General features: G+C 41.4%; 1 protein-coding gene across 1 annotated transcript in view; it reads right to left on the reverse strand.

Annotated features, from left to right (window-relative positions):
- Positions 1-11,958: 11,958 nt before the first annotated feature.
- The window catches only part of ASAP1 (ArfGAP with SH3 domain, ankyrin repeat and PH domain 1), a 488,930-nt gene continuing 481,115 nt past the window's right edge, over positions 11,959-19,773 (reverse strand). The window contains exons 29-30 of the mRNA XM_082257784.1: positions 17,281-17,403; positions 11,959-12,974 (exon numbers count right to left, since the gene is read on the reverse strand). Of these exons, the coding sequence (XP_082113910.1) occupies positions 12,900-12,974; positions 17,281-17,403 (198 nt within the window). The 3' untranslated portion in view covers positions 11,959-12,899. The remainder of the gene's footprint in view (positions 12,975-17,280; positions 17,404-19,773) is intronic.

Below are 19,773 nucleotides of genomic sequence, written 5' to 3' on the forward strand. Positions count from 1 at the left end.
GACCGTTACCAGTACACTAACAGTAGGTTTTTGTACTCTTGATCTCCTCAAGATCCACCATCTCTGGCTAGCTTAACAGCCGTGACCCAGAGAAGGTGAAAGCAAGTGGGGGAGAGATGGCGTGTTGGGGGTGTACTGAATTCTGTCTAAATTTAAGCCATAGCTGCGCATGTGCTGTGGAGAAGTTTTTGACAGAGGCTCTACGTGAGTGTTGTCAGCTACTCCAGCACAAAGGATATGGGGCAGATCATCCCTACACTAGGAACTGCTTGCATAACCACTTTGTTGCATCCAAAGGGTGGGAAAATCCCTAGGTAAGGAGAAACTCCCAGATTTTAAGCCTCCTAGAAAGGTTCTTGGAGAAAAAAAATTGTTGCATAAACTTGGTATAATGCCAAAATCAGCTCCAAAACCAAATCCTGAAAATTTTACATGTAAAGAGTATGTTGCATGGACATTACCGTGGGATTATTATGTAAATCCTTCTTGTAGATAATCATATGAATATGGTGAAAGGTTTGTGCCTGGGAGACAGGGAAGCTTTCCCATGGTTTGACCCTGATCCAGAATGGGATAAAAAAGTATATGATGGCAGGAGGATTAAACTGGTAAAAATATGTACCTTCAGGACCATCTTAAGCAGATAATCAAATAATCCTTTCCTTTTAGATAGAATGGAGCTTACTGCTCCACCCCCGGGGCCCCCTAACTATACACAGATATACCCACAATTGCCTCTAACATCACAGTTATTAGCAGAGGATGAGGATGCAGCAGTTTTTAAATTGCGAGAAAATCGTCCTCGGCCTGAGCATCCCAGGACCCACAGGGATGGGGTTCCCCAGCAATCAGTTCAGGCAGGTAGTTCTGCAGAAGCCGCTGCCCCTAAGATGTGGGATGAACAAAGAGGGAGGAGCCCAAGGAAGTATAGTAACATCCTCTAATGAGGAGGGAGGAGTGGTAGCTAACACAGAAGGGAGATTTGTTAGGTTCCCTTAACGTCCCCTAGTGCTTAGATAAAGTGGTACTTTAATTAGGCCCAGTGCCTCCACTCCCATTGCAGATTTAATAGCAACCTTATTTCATAGCTGGAAATTATGATATGGGTAAACCGATGGACATGCAAAACTGCATGGACATTATCAAGAATTCCCCAGATTCTAGCAAACACAAAAAAAAAAAAAACTTCAGCTACCATAATATATTTAAAAAAAGCTACAAAGGGTGGGCAGTGTTCTATAGAAGACTGTAGACTCATTAGAGATGGCATATTGGGATATGGAATCAGGACGGAGTTGGAATAATGTGGAGTTAAGGCCCGTACACACGTACCGATCGTCGGCATACAAACGTCGGTGGACGAAGGATCTGCCGATTGTACGCGTGTTAGTATGGTGCCTCCGACAGATGTCTGCGCACAATCCGCGGACAAAAGTCTTTCGTGCAAACATGAAAATATTTGTATGCCGACACCAGAACGGACGATTGTTCGCCTGTCAGTACACAATTCGGCCGACAGACCGCAGATTTGCAAGACTGGGCATGCTCAGAAAATAGAAAACACAGGGAAAGTTAACCATTACATGACATCACTTCTGCAGTCGGCGGACAAAATTCTTGTGCTGTCCTTGTGCTGTCTTTGCACTTTTCAGCAGACACCGACATCCCGGGGAGAAAAGAGGAACATTTGTAAGCCGACCATCGGTACGTGTGTACGGGGCTTTAGACTTAATACCACCAGGCGGTAGAGCAGCAGATTATCCTTTGTTACTGATACTGGTGGAAGAAATATGGAAGCAAATTGAGGCAAAAATAAAAAAAAAATTATGGCAGGATAGGAAATTAATTTCCACAGCCCCAGTCTGTAAGCAAGGTCCTAAAGAGTCAGTAACTGATTTTAATAAAAGGTTTAAAAAGGTGTGTTAGGAAGAAGCGGGAATGAACACTGAAGGTGATATGTAGAAAGAAGAGAGAGACAGAGCGCCTCTAAGTGCAGCAATTTATTGTAAACTGGACATCACTATATAAAAGCAACTCACTAGACAGAAGTATAATCAAGCTTGTAGTCTCCGGTGGTAGATCACCGGATTTTACTTCTACTTCTGTCTAGTGAGTTGCTTTTATATAGTGATGTCTCTCTTCTTTCTACATGTACCCACAGCGTTGACTTCACTGTGATTCCTGGAGCTAGCCCTTACAGCAGCAATGACCATTTATTGCACCAGTATACTACTTCATTTGGGACTTTACTTTTTGGACTTCTTTTTACATATATTACAGTCCAGCATTCTGTTCCTCATTGTTCCCTCCATTTGTACTATCACCATCCCATCTAGTCTGTACCAGAGCGCTTGCTCCCTTACTTGGTTACTGAAGGTGATATGGGCATGATATACACAGGCTATTATGCAGGCATTATAACCAGAAGTTTCTCTCTTGATTAAGCAGCTAGTTGCTAAATGGCCTGAGCTGAATACAAAGGGATTTGGAGAAGGAAGTTATTCCCAAAACCTCCTCAAAGGCACAATTCCAGGGACTTCAGCATAGCCCTGGGAAATTTGATAATGCCCGATATGGAAATAGTGGGCGGATACAGAGGAAATAGAAGAGGAGGTTCAAGAGAGAGAAATGAGAGATCCTTTAATTGTGGGAATAGTGACACTGGAGGAACCAATGCCCACAGTCCAAGGGTGGTACGTCAGGATATAATCCTGGAAACGACCCCCAACAAAGACAGCAACTCCAGGGTAATAATGAGCAGCATGCCATTAAATACTCATTACAATGGCAGGGAAAACAATAGGGTTGCCTTGCCTGGAAAGTAGTCCCCTCATGCTCCCTCAGATATCCTTTCAAAATGATCTGATCAGCCAACAATACCTTTAACGGTAGATGGGCGAAATTTTCCATTTTATAATAGACACAGGTGCAACTCAATCCACCATATGATCAGAATTATATGAAAGGTACCCGTCAGTGTGAACCTTCTGTGGGAATAAATGGGGTATTGACTCGTACGTGGGAGACCCCACCCCTTGAACTAAACAACCCTTATGGTAAAGGTAACATTTTACAACATTCATTTAGAATTATCTCAGACTGCCCTGTAATTTTACTTGGAAGGGACTTATTAGGCAAATTAGAGAGCAGAATAGAGGTAGACCCTAATGGGGGCATACACATGGAATCACTATATTGCTTCCTAGCAGCTGGTGAACTTGATGATACAAATCTACAGGTATGGGCAAAGAACAAGTTAGACATAGGGTTCATGTCATGCACATCTTATAAAGCTACACTGAAGCCCTACACTAATCCTGTGTACCAGAAACAATACCCTTTGGCACAAGAGAAAATAGAGGGAATTAGGCCAAAAATTGAATCTTTTTTAGAACAAGGTATATTAAGGCCTGTGATATGTCCCTACAATACACCAGTGAAGAAGCCTGATGGCTCTTATAGATTTACCCAACTCTTTAGGATTATTAATAACTTGATAGTCCCAGTTGCACCGATTGTCCCAGATGTACCATCATTGATTACCTCTGTATTGAATACCACTCGGTATTAAACTGTGCTGGACTTGTCAAATGCTTTTTTTTCTGTCCCAGTGGACGAAGAGACAACTACTACTGAGTTTCACATTTGACAGATGCCATATTACCTGGCAGAGAATGCCTCAAGGCTACATAGACTCACCTATACTCTATGGCCCTTTGTGCATCTTTACAGGGTTGGTTCCCACCCCATGGTTCTGTGTTGCTCCAGTATGTGAATGATATTCTTTTGTGCAGCCCAAGCAGAGAGGCATGTAGGCAGGATAGTAGATCTCTGTTAGAATACCTGGGTAATGGACACAAGGTGGCAAAATACAATATTGCCAGGATTCTGTTCAGTATCTGGGTTTCAGGTTAACAAAAGTCACACGCAAAATGAGTCAGTCTAGGATCCAAGCCATTCTGGGTCTGCCCTGCCCAGCTACTAAGAAAGACATGCTATTCTTTCTTGGTATGATAAACTGCTGCAGGCAATGGAGATCTGACTGTTCTTACTATGATCACATACTCAGAGCAGCAACTAAGGTCGAGGCACCTGACCAAATTGAGTGGACCCAAGAGCTGACAGATGCCTTTAAAACCTTGAAGTACTCTTTAGTTTACTCTCCTGCACTGGGCTTACCTTGTTATACGTCACCATTTCATGTGTACGCTCGAGATAATTGTACAACCATGGCAGTGGTGGTTGCCCACAAATACGGGGGGTGGGCTTTTATGAGACCTGTAGCCTATTATTCCAGAGTAGTTCCTCTACCTATACAAGGCATGCCGGCGTGTCTACGCGCACTTGCGGTTTGCGCAATTGGGGTGGAAATGTCTGTCAGTAACACTGGGACATGAAACTATTTTACATACTACTCATCATGTACTGCATGTATTAGAAGATTTGACTACTCAACACATGACTGCCCAACAAGCATCTGGTTAGGAAGTTATTTTTACTTTGACCAGTAACTTGTCTATTAAATATGCTTCCCCAACTTCAGGCCCCATAGCCAATCTTAATGGAATGCTAGGTGTTAAGGGTGAAGAAGATTCTCCACCAGAAGAACATGACAGTGCACAGGTTATTCATGAGGATACCACACCCAGAGCAGACATGATGCAAGATCCCCAACCAGGTAGTGTAGACATTTTTGTAGATGGCTCGTGTACTAGACCAAATGACAGACAACACATACTTAACTGGGTATGCTGTAGTACAACGCTCAGTTATTGTGTGGGAAGCCAAAGCCATTTGCCATTGTTCAGCACAAGCCACAGCATTGATTGCTTTACCAGTGCATGTCAGTTATTTGAGGGAAAAGATGTCATGGATTCTAAATCGGCTTTTGGTGCGATACATGATTTTGTCAAAATCTGGTAAAGAGGAGGGTTTGTAGCAGCTGATGGACAATTTCACACGCTTCATTGGTGAATGATTTGTTAGAGGCCATACACAAACCCCGTACTGTTGCATTGATAAAATGTAAGGCACATACTAATTCTAAAGACCCTGTTGCCCTGTGTAATGCTTTGGTTGACAAAATCGCCAAAGAAGTTGCTTTTGTTGCCCATGCAGGTTCCCTTACCCCAAGAAATCCTACCTTTGTCCTTCTAGAGCAGTGGTTCTCAACTCCTGTCCTCAGGACCCACTAACAGGCCAGATTTTTAAGTATTACACCTGGGAGATGCAGACTAGAATACTGCAATCACTGAGCAGCAAATTATATCACCTGTGATGTATTTCAGTTATCTTGCAAACCTGGCCTGTTATTGAGTCCTGAGGACAGGAGTTGGGAACCACTGTTCTAGAGCCACCCACAATTCCAGAACACCAGCTGTTGAAAGAACTACAGGATACAGCCACTGAGGAAGATGTAGAATACTGGAAAAAGAAAGGTTTGTCTTTAGACCAAAATGTTCTTATGACAAAAGAGGGGATCATAGGTATACCTCAACACAGTGAGCCTATCATTATAGTGGAGTTTCATGGTATAAGATACAGAGGACAAAAGTTAACAATACAAGAATTAAAGAAAAAGTTTTGCATTAATAATATAAAACACAGAGTCCAGGACCAGTTGAGTAGCTACATAACATGTATTAGGAACAATACACTGGGTGCTCAACATGGGAAACATGATCATTTGCCGCCACCCCAAGGTCCATTTCAAGAATTGCAGATTGATTTCCCACACATGCCTAAAAGTAGTAGGAATAGAACAAAGTATCTGCTAGTTATAGTAGATACATTTACTAGGTGGCCAGAAGCTTTTGAAACTCATAAAGAGGACGCACTTACAGAAGCCAAAATTTTGTGTAAAGAAATAATCCCAAGGTGGGGTTGCCCATTAACCAATGATTCAGACAAACGTCCTGCATATACTTCTAAAATTTTGCAACATATTGCTAAATTAATGGTGGTTAATTGGAAGTTTCATATTCCATACCATCCTCAAGAGTTCGGGGGTGGTGGAAAGAAAGAACCGTACAATTAACCACTTCTTTACCGCTGGACATCATATGAAGTTCCAGGGCTTTAAGTGGTGATATCTGAATGATGCCTGCAGCTGCAGGCATCTTTCAGATATAATTTTTTTCTGCCGGGGATTCCCTTCACCATAAGAATAATCATAGCGGCTGAACAGCTCTATGACCCGTCCCCACTCTCATTGCTTTTTGACAATCCCATGTTCCCTCAGGGTATGGGAGCCAATACTGTGGGGGCCCTTTCACTTGATCCTCCTGGCCTTTAGCACTCTCCTTTGTCCATTCTAATTCAGGGCAACCAACCAGCCTCTTGGATACTGGTGACTGGCTTACCAAGCTGCATATCTCATCCTTTTGTGCTAGATTATTCGCCACCAATACAGTACACTGGCCCTTAACTGAAAACGAGCGACTGTGCTCTCTCCTGGAGACACCCAGACATTTGCTTTCCTCGATATATAAATCTCTACAAACTTCCATTCATGACAAACTACCGACTTACATTCGAGTATGGGCCAAGGACCTGGGGAAGAGAGTTCACGGATGCGGAATGGCAATCCGTCTTCTGTTTTATCCACAAATCCATGATCTCCTGGTACGCGCAAGAGAAAAATTATGAGGTCATCTCCAGATGGTACAGGGACCCCCTGTTGCTGCATAAGATGTTCCCAGACACCCCAGCCATGTGTTGGGGATTTGGTCATATGGAAGGTACTTACCTACATATTTGGTGGGCATGCGACAAGATTAAACCTTTTGGGTCCAAAGTTTTTTCCGTGTATACGAAGATACAGTATACCGGGAACCATTGCCATTTACCCTGGAGATAGCATTCAGATCTATTGCGTCTCAGAAACGCAAACTGCTCCGCTTCCTCTTGTCTGCGGCAGGACAATTGATCCCTCCGTTTTGGAAGACAAACACCACCCCTCCGCTATCCCTGTGGGTATCCATAGTCAAGGATATAATGAGGATGGAGGAAATGCTTGTTATAGACAATGATTTGTTTGAAAAATGTATGAATTTGTGGTGTGTTTGGCTTTATTTATTTATTTCTCTACTTCCTCTGCACTTACTAGCGGTCTCAGAGTAGTTCCTTATGTCTATTTCCAAACCCAACCATACTTTTGACCACTTTTGAGAAGCCCCTTTCTCTCTGTCTGTCTTTACTTTCCCTCCTCTTCTCTCCATATGCTAGTTCCCCCTCTCACTTTACTCCCTCTTCTGTCTCATTTCCCTTCCTCTTGCAATAGTATTCGTACACATGTTATTCATATGCAACCGAGACGTACTGCGCATACTGCAATTGAAGATAACTACCTCTCTTTATTGTACAATCTGATTCTAATGCGTGTTTATTTGCATTTGATTACCTTTGTTTAAGCTGTTCAATCTCTGTGATGGTAATATCTTTTGAAAATTTAATAAACATATATTTACCTCTAAATAAAACGTCAGATGACATTGCCCTACTCAATCGGGAACAAAGGGCCTTACGGAAACAGTTAATGTTACATGAGCTGGCAACTGAATCTATGGAAGCTGCACTTACTGGTCTCTGTGAAGTAACGGAAGATTATGAGTGTTGTACATGGATACATAATACAAGCATGGAAGTGCCTGATTATTGTGAAGTAATTGATCAACATCGAATGGAGGTAGCAGAACTTCAGGCAGAAGCCAGGAAAATTGTTAATGATGGGTGGAATCCTTTTAAGGGATTAGGAAGTTTTGGAGATTTTTTGGATCTGTATTATCATGGTTTAGACAAGTCAGAGTGTTAATTGTAATGTGTTTATTGCATCTTCTCTTAATATATTTGCTTTTAAATATAGGGCATTGCATTGATTGGAAGGCAACAAAAGATGATGCATATTGGAGCCAAGATTTATAGTTGTCACTTATGTGACAAATGAGAGGAAATGTTGAAATTATGTTATATTTAAATGTTATATAGTCATGCTTAACAGAATGATTGGAGTTATGCTTTAACTTAATTTTACTGAAAATTTCGCTTTGTAACAGCCTTTTTTGCTGTTGATGTAAATTTTCTCCCATTGTTTGTTGAGTTGTGAGAATATTTTTTGGTTGCACAGTATTTTGCTATTCTTTCCTGAGTTTACTTTCCTGTTATGTATACATCTGTATCCTACTATGTATAGCTGTTTGAAAAAAAGCCAACCTGGTACCAATATTTAGAAAGGGGCCAAGATATATCCCGGGGAACTATAGGTTGGTCAGCCTAACATCAGTGTTCTCCAAGATTTTGGAGGGGATGTTAAGGGACTATATACAAAAATTTAGTAATGAAAACAGGATTAGTAGTAATCAGCATGGATTTATGAAAAATCTTCCTTGCCAGACCAATCTATTAACCTTCTATGAAGATGTAAGTTGCCATCTAGATAAAGGAAGGCCTGTGGATGTGGTGTATTTGGACTTTGCAAAGGCATTTGACACCGTTCCCCACAAACGCTTACTGTACAAACTAAGGTATGTAGGTATGGACCATAGGGTGAATACCGTAATTGAAAACTGGCTCCAAGGGAGAGTTCAGAGGGTGGTGATAAATGGGAAGTACTCGGATTGGAGGGATGTGGAAAGTGGGGTCCCCCAAGGATCTGTCCTGGGACCAATCCGATTTAATTTATTCATAAACCTCCTAGAGGATGGGATATCCAGCACAATCTAGGTATTTGCGGATGATACTAAGCTAAGCAGGGCAATAACTTCTATACAGGATGTGGAAACCTTACAAGCAGACCTGAACAAAATAACGGAGTGGGAAACTACATGGCAGATGAGGTTTAATGTTGAAAAATGTAAGGTAATGCACTTGGGTGTCAGAAATACGCATGCAATTTACTCGCTAGGCGGTGAGCCTCTGGGTGAATAATCTAAGATGGAAAAGGACCTGAGGGTCCTAGTAGACAACAGGCTTCGCAATGGCATGAAATGCCAAGCCGCTGCAAGCAAAGCCAACAGTAAGTGATTATTCTCCCACTCTACAAGACTCTGGTCCGGCCACATCTTGAATATGCCGTCCAGTTCGGGGCACCGGTCCTCAGAAAGAATGTGCTAGAACTTGAGAAAGTCCAGAGAAGGGCAACAAAGATAATTAGGGGAATGGAGGATCTCAGCTATGAGGAAAGACTACAAGCATTGAACTTATTCTCTCTGGAGAAGAGACGCTTGAGAGGGGAAATTCTATCAATATATAAATACTGTACTGGTGATCTTAGCATAGGGAACAAATTATTCAGAGAAAGGGAATTCAATAAGACACGGGGGCCACTCACTAAAACTAGAAGAAACACTGTTTAACCTTAAACTGCGTAAGAGGTTCTTTACTGTCAGAGCGTTAAGGATGTGGAATTCTCTTCCACAAGTAGTGGTATCAGCAGGGAGCATCGATAGTTTAAAAAACTTTTAGATGGGCACCATAAAGACCACAACATACAGGGGTATACAATGTACAGTTAACACCAAAAACACACACCTCATAGGTTGAACTGGATGGACGGATGTCTTTTTTCAACGTAACTATGTATATGTTATGTTCATTGTGCTTAAATAGATGTACATTTTTATTTGGTCTAAAAAAATAATGTCACATCCCCTTTATGAACTGTATATAAGCTATCCTGACCAGAATGCCGTTGATTACAGACTGAAAGACCATACCTGTCTTGAGGTTTTATTTACGAGCGCTCGTAAATTCCTTACTGGTTTAAAGGAGGCTGGCCAGCAGAAGTATACCTACCAAGGGGTATTACCTTTCAGAGTATATACTGAGTTATGGTCATTCAAGATCAAAATATGACACAACCTTGGGGATTTTGGTGATGGGCTTTTTAATTTTTTTTTATTTCATCCGATTGAGAAACTTCTTAGATCATTTAGAAGGCATTGGCAGGCACATCTGATCTGCTTTAAAGCTGATCTCCAGTTTAACTAGTTCTTGTAGGCCAAGCTGGCCCAGCTGAAATATTTCCTACAATAACAGGTGTGCTCTGTATAAAGTGTTTCATCAGCTTCATACAGTATAACACTTTGTGTTCCAGCTGTGGGAGGTGAACATTCTGTTTCATGAATGGAACAAAAGCGAGTCCGGCTGAGCGCTGCTCAGCCATTCATAGGCAGCTTTGTATTCTCTAAACTAATACAAAGCTTCCTCTGATTAGAGTGGGTGGGTGACGTCACAATCTCTGCCTCAACCAGAGAAAGATTTGTATTTATTCAGAGAACACAAAGCTGCCTATGAATGGCTGAGCATTGCTCAGCCCGACCCAATTTAGCTTTCTGTGTGGGATGGGAATGGGAAGTTGGCATCCAACTACTAGAACAAAGTGCTGTATGTAGCTGAGGCTACACGCAGTATATACAGCGCAATCTGCGAGCACATCTGTTAGTGTAGGATATATTTAGCTTGGGCCAACGTGGCCCAAACAAACTAGTTAAAGTGAAAGCAAATCTGGAGATCAGCTTTAAGTAGCTTTTAATACTCCCATAAACTTGTATGGGAAATTCGCACAATGCCTGTTGACACAGGCTCTTCGAATGGAACAAAAAGGAACAAAAAGATCCATGTAGATTATGACAAAATGTTGACAACTGTTGCAAATAAATGGAGCACTTGTGTAATTCTATAATATTTTAGCCTAGGGCACCATGGACGTTCAGTTATAATAAGAAAAATTAAAAAACAGGTTTTGTTTGTTGTCACTTTATACATTTTATTAATAATATGGAATGAATAATAAAAATAAACTAGTAACTTAAAAATAGTGAATACTGTACCATATTTTTAAACTCTTTGCAAGGGAGACTTCACATTCAGCACGTCACTGCTTTTACAAGTCTAATATTTTTGTTAATAAATAATGTCTAAATTGGTCACTCCTGGATGCTTTACACGGTTGTTCTGAAAATATTCTTCAAAGCCCTAGCTTAAAAAAAGTACTAGAAAACATAAATAAAAATTTTACATGCAGAAATGATGTGCCTTAAATACTAATGTGTAAAATACAAAAGTGCAAAGAAATGAGAAAAAAAGTAAGAAAAATAGCTGCCAATGTATTCTCACATACCAATATATTTAATGTACAGATTTTTTTTTTAAAAATCCTTAACTAACCAGTTACACCGTAGACACCAAGAGATTAGTAACTAATGTGACTCGCCAATATTTCTTAAAAAAAAAAAAAAATAACTAAAGTATAAAAAAAACTAAATTAATAAAATAAATGTTTTTTGTAGTAAATGGTTACACAAAAAAGAATAAAGTGATATTTTTGTTTTATGTGCACTTTTTTATTTTTTGAGACTGCAGACTTCCAGTATGCATCTCTAAATGCAATAAAAAAAAAAAAAAAAAAAAAAAGCAGCAAACTAAAATATGTACAACACTGCTTAAAAAACAAAAAGGGGCAGGAGCAAATACAGCTATACAGCAAGCTAAAATATGTACAACACTGCTTAAAAACAAAAAGGGGCAGGAACCAATGCAGCTATAAAAAATGGCAACAACTACCACTGTATAATTGTTATTGCAAAAAAAAAAAAAAAAAAATTTTTTTTTTTTTCTTATATGTTCCTAACGGGTCACCTAGCACTAGGACACTGACACCAAATTCTCTTTATGTAATGTGATGATTTGTCCTGGGCGCTCAGATCTTGCAATAGTTGATATGATTACATGGCTGAAACCAATGCTTTCCCATGAAAGGACAAAGCACCCCTATCCACGGAAAAGTAATAAAAACACAAAAATTGAGACTAGAACAAACTAGAGACCCCACCAGTATTGGAATTTAATACCTTTTGTTTACGATTCAATAACTTTCTAGTTGACCGACAATACACAGAAGTCAATTTCAACATCTAGGAATAATTTATGGTACACGTTAAATAAAATAAGAACAAAAGATTTCTTTATACACAGGCGTTCATATTTATTTCCGCGAGGCTGACCGCCTCCCTGATTTGATCCATGTTAGTAATAAGTAATACTGTCTATTTCAAATAAATTCTCTCTACTGGAAAAATATTCCCCTCCATCTGTTTTTTTTTTTTTTTTTCAGCTACAGAACAAAGTATAGGACTTACAGTTATATTCCTGTTTCAAGTATTCCAGAATTCTTTTTGTTGCTGCTGTTGTTGGTTTAGAAATCATGCATAATGTAAACAGACTAATATTGTTTAGCAGTCATTAAAGTCCGATAAAGTCAACCGGATTTGTCGTATTTTATATATATGTATATTATTTATATATATATGTATATACTTCTAATAAAAGAAGCTTTTAGATAGAAATATATCATTTTTTTTTTAAACTACTTGTAGCAAAGTGACAATAAGGATGTTGGCGAAAGATCCAAACGAATGAGCACAGAGCACAGAAACACGGACAATACTTGAGAGATTTCGAGAAAACTATTCAGATGTTATTTTCTGCAATAAATAACACGGTGGCTTGAATGCTTGCGGAAGGTGAAGTTATAGGTTGGTGCGGGTTGTGTTTTTATTTTTCCTTGCTCTTGTGGTATCTGGTACTGTAACTAAAACGGGGACGGGGCAGAAATAGTTTGGACACGACGAGAGCTGGAACAGCACAGTCTGACAAGTGGGGCATGAAAAGTGCTGAAGGCCAAGGAAATGGTTCTATAGTGCCCGAGGAACTGGGCTTGTTCGGCTACTGTAATACTGACAGAATTTGGAGTAAAATAGCACGTTTACAATACACAGAATGGAAGGTACTGGATGAAGTGGTGATGGTAGCTTATATACAGTACAAGGAAGCAGACATAGAGCAGCAAGCTGGCTACAAGCCTAGGCTTGGGCAATGGTAGATCTGTGACATCAGAAGTCCTATTCAGACAAGATGTGTACAAAAGACACTGGGAAGACTCCTTTCCTATCTGGTTGTCCTTCAATGTGGCCGATCTATGAAGAAACAAAAAACAGCGATTAAAGTTTCATGTAAACCAATGAAATAAAATGAGCAAATGCTGTTATTTAAAGCGGTTCTTCACTCTAAAAAAATAATTAAAGCCAGCAGGTACAAATACTGTAGCTGTTGACTTTTATTAAAAAGACATTCACCAGTCAATGGATCCAGCACTGTCCTCATCCAGGCTAGTTCCTCACTAGTCTTTGAGTCCCCAGCGCCAGAATATTTAGTGTGGCACACCTGGCTGTGACAGCTTGTGGCTTTCTACTGCGCATGCAGGAGCTGCACTGAGCTTTATGAATGCTCCTGCAGCCTTCTGGGACCTGTGACGTGTCTCAGAAAGCTGCGGGCAAAGAGAGAGGGGGGGGCTGATCTTGTCGGGTTGTTTTAAATGACAAGTATAGATCAAAGCTCTTTTGTTTGGCGTACAGATGAATAAAATAGAGTAGCTACAAATGTAAAATTTATACTTTGTATCTTTATTATGTGTCTGAACAAATTTTAACACCACCATGTCAGACCATCCGTTTTTATTTATTTTTTTTACTCCCAGCTGTCAGTTTGACAGTAGGGACTTGCTGGCAGGGGCGAGGGGCAGCGGGACAGAAGAACAGTGTGTACTATTCATGCCCTGGTTACTCCTATGAGGTTTTTTTGGACACACAAGACGCCCAGTTTCAAACACAGAAGCTTAAAGGGATAGGCGATGGGGTCTTTCACAGCAAAAGATAAGATGTGTATACAATTTTAGCAGCCTGTACCTACACATCTACTAATGTGTTTACCATGCGGATTTCACTATAGTAAACCTCTGCTTTTACAATTTTATCAACAAATGACATCAGATTGAACTGATAAGGATTTTTGACAGTTTTATGTTAAAGAATACATTTCATTTTAGGAATACAACCCCTGGCAAAAATGGAATCACCAATGTTCATTCAATTATTTAATTGTGTAGAAAAAAACTAATCACAGACATGCCTTAAAACTATTTTGATCTAATAGTCCAAAAAAAGAAAAAGAAAAAAGAAAGAAAACTGTAGTCAATTGCAACTGCAAATTTGGATTCACTCAATTCTGAGGAAAATATTATGAAATCACCCTGTACCTTGCAGTTCAAAACAAACATCTGCATCAGATTATATACATACTATATTACCAAACATATTGGGACACCTGCCTTTACACGCACATAAACTTTAATGGCAACCCAGTCTTAGTCCGTAGGGTTTAATATTGAGTTGGCCCACCCTTTGCAGCTATAACAGCTTCAACTCTTTTGGGAAGGCTGTCCACAAGGCTTAGGAGAGTGTCTATGGGAATGTTTGACCATTCTTCCAGAAGTGTATTTGTGAGGACAGGCACTGATGTTTGATGAGAAGGCCTGGCTGACAGTCTCCTCTCTATTTCATCCCAAATGTGTTCTATCGGGTTGAGGTCAGGACTCTGTGCAGGCGAGTCAAGTTCCTCCACCCAAAACTCGCTCATCCAGCTTTATGGACCTTGCTTTGTGCAGTGGTCCAAATCATTTGGTGGAGGGGGCATTATGGTGTGGGGTTGTTTTTCAGGGGTTGGGCTTGGCCCCTTAGTTCCAGTGAAGAGAAGTCTTAAGGCGTCAGCATACCAAGACATTTTGGACAATTTCATGTCTTAAACTTTGTGGGAACAGTTTGGGGATGGCTCCTTCCTGTTCCAACATAAAAAGACATGGATGAGCGAGTTTGGGGTGGAGGAACATGACTGGCCTGCGCCTGGTCCTGAGCTCAATCTGGTGTGAAGGTCTCTGAGCAAACAATCAGAAACAATCTTCATGAGGGTGGCCTGAGGGCCCAATGTCCTCTAGTGGGCCCTGTGCTCACTGCCTGGCACCATGGACCTTGATTGGCATTTGCCATTGAACACCACAATTGGCAGGCCCACCACTGGCATCCTGTGCTTTTCACAGATGAGAGAAGGTTCACCCTAACAACATGTGACAGATGTGAAAGGGTCTGGAGAAGCCGTGGAGAACGTTATGCTGCCTGTGACATCGTTCAGCATGACCGGTGTGGTCAGTGGTGGGTCAATGATGGTCCGAGGAGGCATATCCATGGAGGGACGCACAGACCTCTACAGGATAGACAATGGCACCCTGACTGCCATTAGGTATCGGGATGAAATCCTTGGACCCATTGTCAGACCCTACGCTGGTGCAGTGGGCCCTGGGTTCCTCCTGGTGCACGATAATGCCCGGCCTCATAACGCGAGAGTATGCAGCCAGTTCGTGGAGGATGAAGGAATTGATACTATTGGATGGCCCCCATGCTCTCCTGACCTGAATCCAATAGAACACCTCTGGGACATTATGTTTTGGTCCATCCGATGCCACCAGGTTGCACCTCAGTCTGTTTAGGAGCTCAGTGATGTCCTGGTCCAGATCTGGGAGGAAATATCCCAGGACACCATCCGCCATCTCATTAGGAGCACACCCCGATGTGGTCAGGCATGCATACAAGCACGAGGGGTAATGCAAACTACTGAGGACCATTTTGAGTTGCTGCAATGAAATTTCAGCTAAATGGACTAGCCTGCTGCATTATTTTTTCACTTTGATTTTTGGGTTGATTATCATTCACTTTGATTATCTTGTGACTATGCCATCTGAAAGTGGGTGAGATATATTAGGCAGCAAGTGAATATGTTGTCCCTGAAGTTAAATTTGTGAAAAGTGTTAAGGAACTGATCGATTGTGACAAGGGCCAAATTGTAATGGCTAGACGACTGGGTCAGAGCAAATCCAAAACTGCAGCTCTTGTGGGATGTTACCAGTCTGCAATGGTCAGGATCTACCAAAAGTGGTCCAGGGAAGGAAAACTAACAACAGGGCCATGTCAAGTCAAGGCTCAGTGATGCATGTCGGGAGTGAGGGCTGACCTTTGAAGTCCGATCCTACAGAAAAGCTACTGTAGCTCAAATTTAATGTTTAAACTTAAAAAAAGTTAATGCTGGTTCTCATAGAAAGGTGTCAGAATACAAGGAGCATCACAGTTTGTTGTGTATGGGGCTGCTTAGCCTCAGACCAGTCAGGGTGCCCATGGTGACCAGTGTCCACAGTCAAAAGCGCCCAAGATGGGCACATGAGCAACAGAACTGGACCACAAGGCAAAGGAAGATAGTGATCTGGTCTGAGGAATTGAAGTTCAGTTGACATGGCCTTCAAAGTCTCCAGATTTCAATACAAACGATGTGCTGGAAAAACAAGTCCGATCCATGGAGGCCCCACCTTACAACTTACAGGACTTAAAGAATCTGCTACTGACGGCTTGGTGCCAGATTCACAGCATTCCTTCAGAAATCTTTGCCTTAATGGGTAGGGATGCACCGAATATTCGGTGGTCGAACATTATTTGGCCGAAAATAGAGAAAATAGCACTTTTGGCATTCGGCCGAATAATTTTGAGCCGAACAATGTCAGCTTCCGCCCTGACCGCTCACCTTCCTCATTGCGGCTCGCGGCTCCCTTCTCACACGCCGCCGGTGTCCTGTCTGGCCGTGAGTAGGGGGTGTGACGTCACGCGCGCGTCCCGCCCCCTGCTCCTGACTGCGGCTCCTTCACACTAGGTCCACGCCCCGCCCCCCGGTTCGCGGCTTTTGGCTCTGGCTGCAGTTCAGGTATGTGATATGGAGCTGAGCACATTTGGGGGAGAATACGGTAGCTGGCAGCTGCACAAGCATTAGTGTGCAGACTGCCATATGTTGTTGCCACTTGCCATGCTCATTACATTAGAGTGCCCTATAAAGTGCCCCTTAAAAAAAAAAAAAGAAAAAAAATGTGCCCAACAGAGTGCTCCCTTGACATAAAATGTGGCCATCAGCGTGCCCCTTATTTTATGCTAAGGGACATGCTGATGAGCATATTTTATGTTAAGGGGCACTCTGATGAGCATATTTTATGTTAAGGGGCACTCTGATGGGCATATTTTATTTTAAGGGGCACGCTAATGGGCATATTTTATGTTAAGAGCAACGCTGATTTAAATGTTTTGTTTTGCCCATCAGCGTGCCCCCTAACATAAAATGTGCCCATCAGCGTGCCCCCTAAAAATTGGCAAAATAAATGGAAAAAATGCAAAACACCGCGTTCGGTATTCGGCCTTCGGCCAAGCATTTCATTATTATTCGGCTTCGGCCAAGAATTTCATTTCGGTGCATCCCTATTAATGGGTTATGGTAAGTGGTCAAAATTTTACAGCTGATCAGTGTATTTAGCCCTCTGAACCAGTTCCCAACCAGTTGTGCAAGGTTAATGCCACTTACCCACCACTCCTGGTCCTCTTCACCTGTCACTATGATGACCTCTCCCTCTACAAACGTCAGCTCATCATCATTGTCCGCTTGGCAGTCATAGATTGTCTTTACCCTTTTCAGCTTGAGTTTCCCCTGAGGATGACACAAGAATTATCAAAATGTAAGAGAATACCAGTGAACACATTTTTTTCCTGTCATGAAACAGAATGAAAGGTAAACATGGGTTGCAACCAATTTCTACGAATAATTAATCACCCACAAATGGCAACTTAAAAAAAAATAAAGGAAAGTAATCAATAAGTGTTACTGTCCGTAGTACCCAATCAGATTCCAGCTTGTGCTATGTATAGAGCAGGCTTGAAAATGAATAGAAGAATCTTACTAACCCCTATGGAACGGATTTCCTCTCACATTCTGAAATTATATTATATACATACACAATTTTATCTCTAACATTTGCTTGGTAAACAGTAATATAGTTTCTCTATTATACATCACTGGTAATTGTACTATAACAATAGACCAGAAAAGCTTTCTCAAGGTGAGAGTTTTGCTCTCTTTTCTCTGCAGAAAAAGGAAGAATTTTTTTCACAGAGATTTTTCAGTCTTGCAATAACTAGAATTTACAAAACATAAAAGTAATGTATGACTTCCAAAAGTTTGATTATTTGCAACAATGAATTGTCTACCAGGAGTATAGTTTCTAGTTTAAGCACCTATCTACTGTTGTACGTTTTTAAATGGCGGATCAGCAGCCTTTTATTTATCCAGCCCTGTTTATGAACGGCACTGGATAAATAGCTATCAGGCGGAGGATATGCCTGGTGATCACTGCTTTCTGACAGCAGTGGGACACACAGACACTGTACTCAGCTGATTAGAGGGGATGGGTACCATATGATCGCTGTGATTGGTCACCATAGCAATCGCATGCTATTATTTACAATGGTGATCTTGCCCTTTCCCTTTACAACAGGGTAAGGAGAGCGAATTTGTGAATGGGTCAGAATGAATGGATCACGCAACTGCAGATCCATTCATTCTGTTTCAGTGACACATGGATCTTTTCATGCCCACTCCTTTCCTAACATGCTGTCTCCATGTGACCCTTTAACCTCCCTTATTCTTCACATCTGAACATTAACCCCATAACCACCTCCTCACACTGTACAGTGGGGAAAAGAATGATTTGATCCCCTGCAGATCTTGTAAGTTTGCCCACTTACAAAGAAATGAAGGGTCTATAATTTTTATCATAGGTGTAATTTAAATGATAGAGACAGAATATCAACCAAAATCAAGAAAAAAACACATGATACAAATGTTATAAATTGAGTTGCAGTTCAGTGAGTAAAATAAGTATTTGATCCCCCAAGCAAAAGATGACTTAGTATTTGGTGGAGAAACCCTTGTTGGCAAGCACAGTGGTAAGACGTTTCTTGTAGTTGGTGACCAGGTTTGCACACATCTCAGGAGGGATTTCGTTCCATGCTACAGATCTTCTTAAGGTTTCTTGGTTGTCGCATGGTAACTCGAACTGAGAGCCCTCTCTATAAATTTTCTATAGGATTAAGGTCTGGAAAATGGCTAGGCCACTCCATGACCTTAATGTGCTTCTTTTTGAGCCACTCCTTTGTTGCCTTGGCGGTATGTTTTGGGTCATTGTCATGCTGGAAGACCCATCCACGACCCATCTTCAGTGTGAGGGAAGAAGGTTTTCATCCAAGATTTTACAAAACATTGCCCTTTCCATTGGCCCCTCAATGCGCAAAGTTGGTTTGTACCTTTAGCAGAGTAAAAGCCCCAAAGCATGTTTCCACCTCCGTGCTTGACTGTAGGGATGGTGTTCTTAGGGTCAAAGTCAGCATTTTTCTTCCGCCAAACACCGCACTTTCTCCTAATCCTTCTCTAAATCATTTAGATGTTCCTTGGCAAACTTCAGACGGGCCTGTACATGTGCCTTCTTGAGGAGGGGGACATTACGGGAGCTGCAGGATTTCAATCCATGGCGGCATATTGCCAATTAACAATGGTTTGTTTGGTGACACTGGTTCCAACTGCCTTGAGATCATTCACAAGCTCTGGGCTGATCCCTCACTTTTCTCATGATCATCCTTACCCCCATGAGGCGAAATCTTGCATTGAGCTCCAGACCGAGGGCGATTGATGGCTATTTTATATTTCTTCCATTTGCGAATAATCACTACAACAGTTGTCTCCTTCTCACCAAGCTTCTTTCTAAAGGTCTTGTAGCCCATTCCAGCCTTGTGCAGGTCTACAATCTTGTCCCTGACCTCCTTTGACAGCTCTTTAGTCTTGCCCATGATGGTGGATTTAAATGTAAGAAAGAGATTCTGTGGACAGGTGTCTTTTATACACATAATGAGTTGTTAGGAGCACCTTCTTAAATTGACAAGACTAATCTGTGTACCACATGAGCACATACTGTAGCCAGTCTGTGGGAGCCAGAATTGTTGGTTGGTAGGGGATCAAATAATGGGA

Source organism: Pelophylax lessonae, assembly GCF_965119305.1.
Source record: "Pelophylax lessonae genome assembly, chromosome: 5".
Classification (NCBI taxonomy): Eukaryota; Metazoa; Chordata; class Amphibia; order Anura; family Ranidae; genus Pelophylax; species Pelophylax lessonae.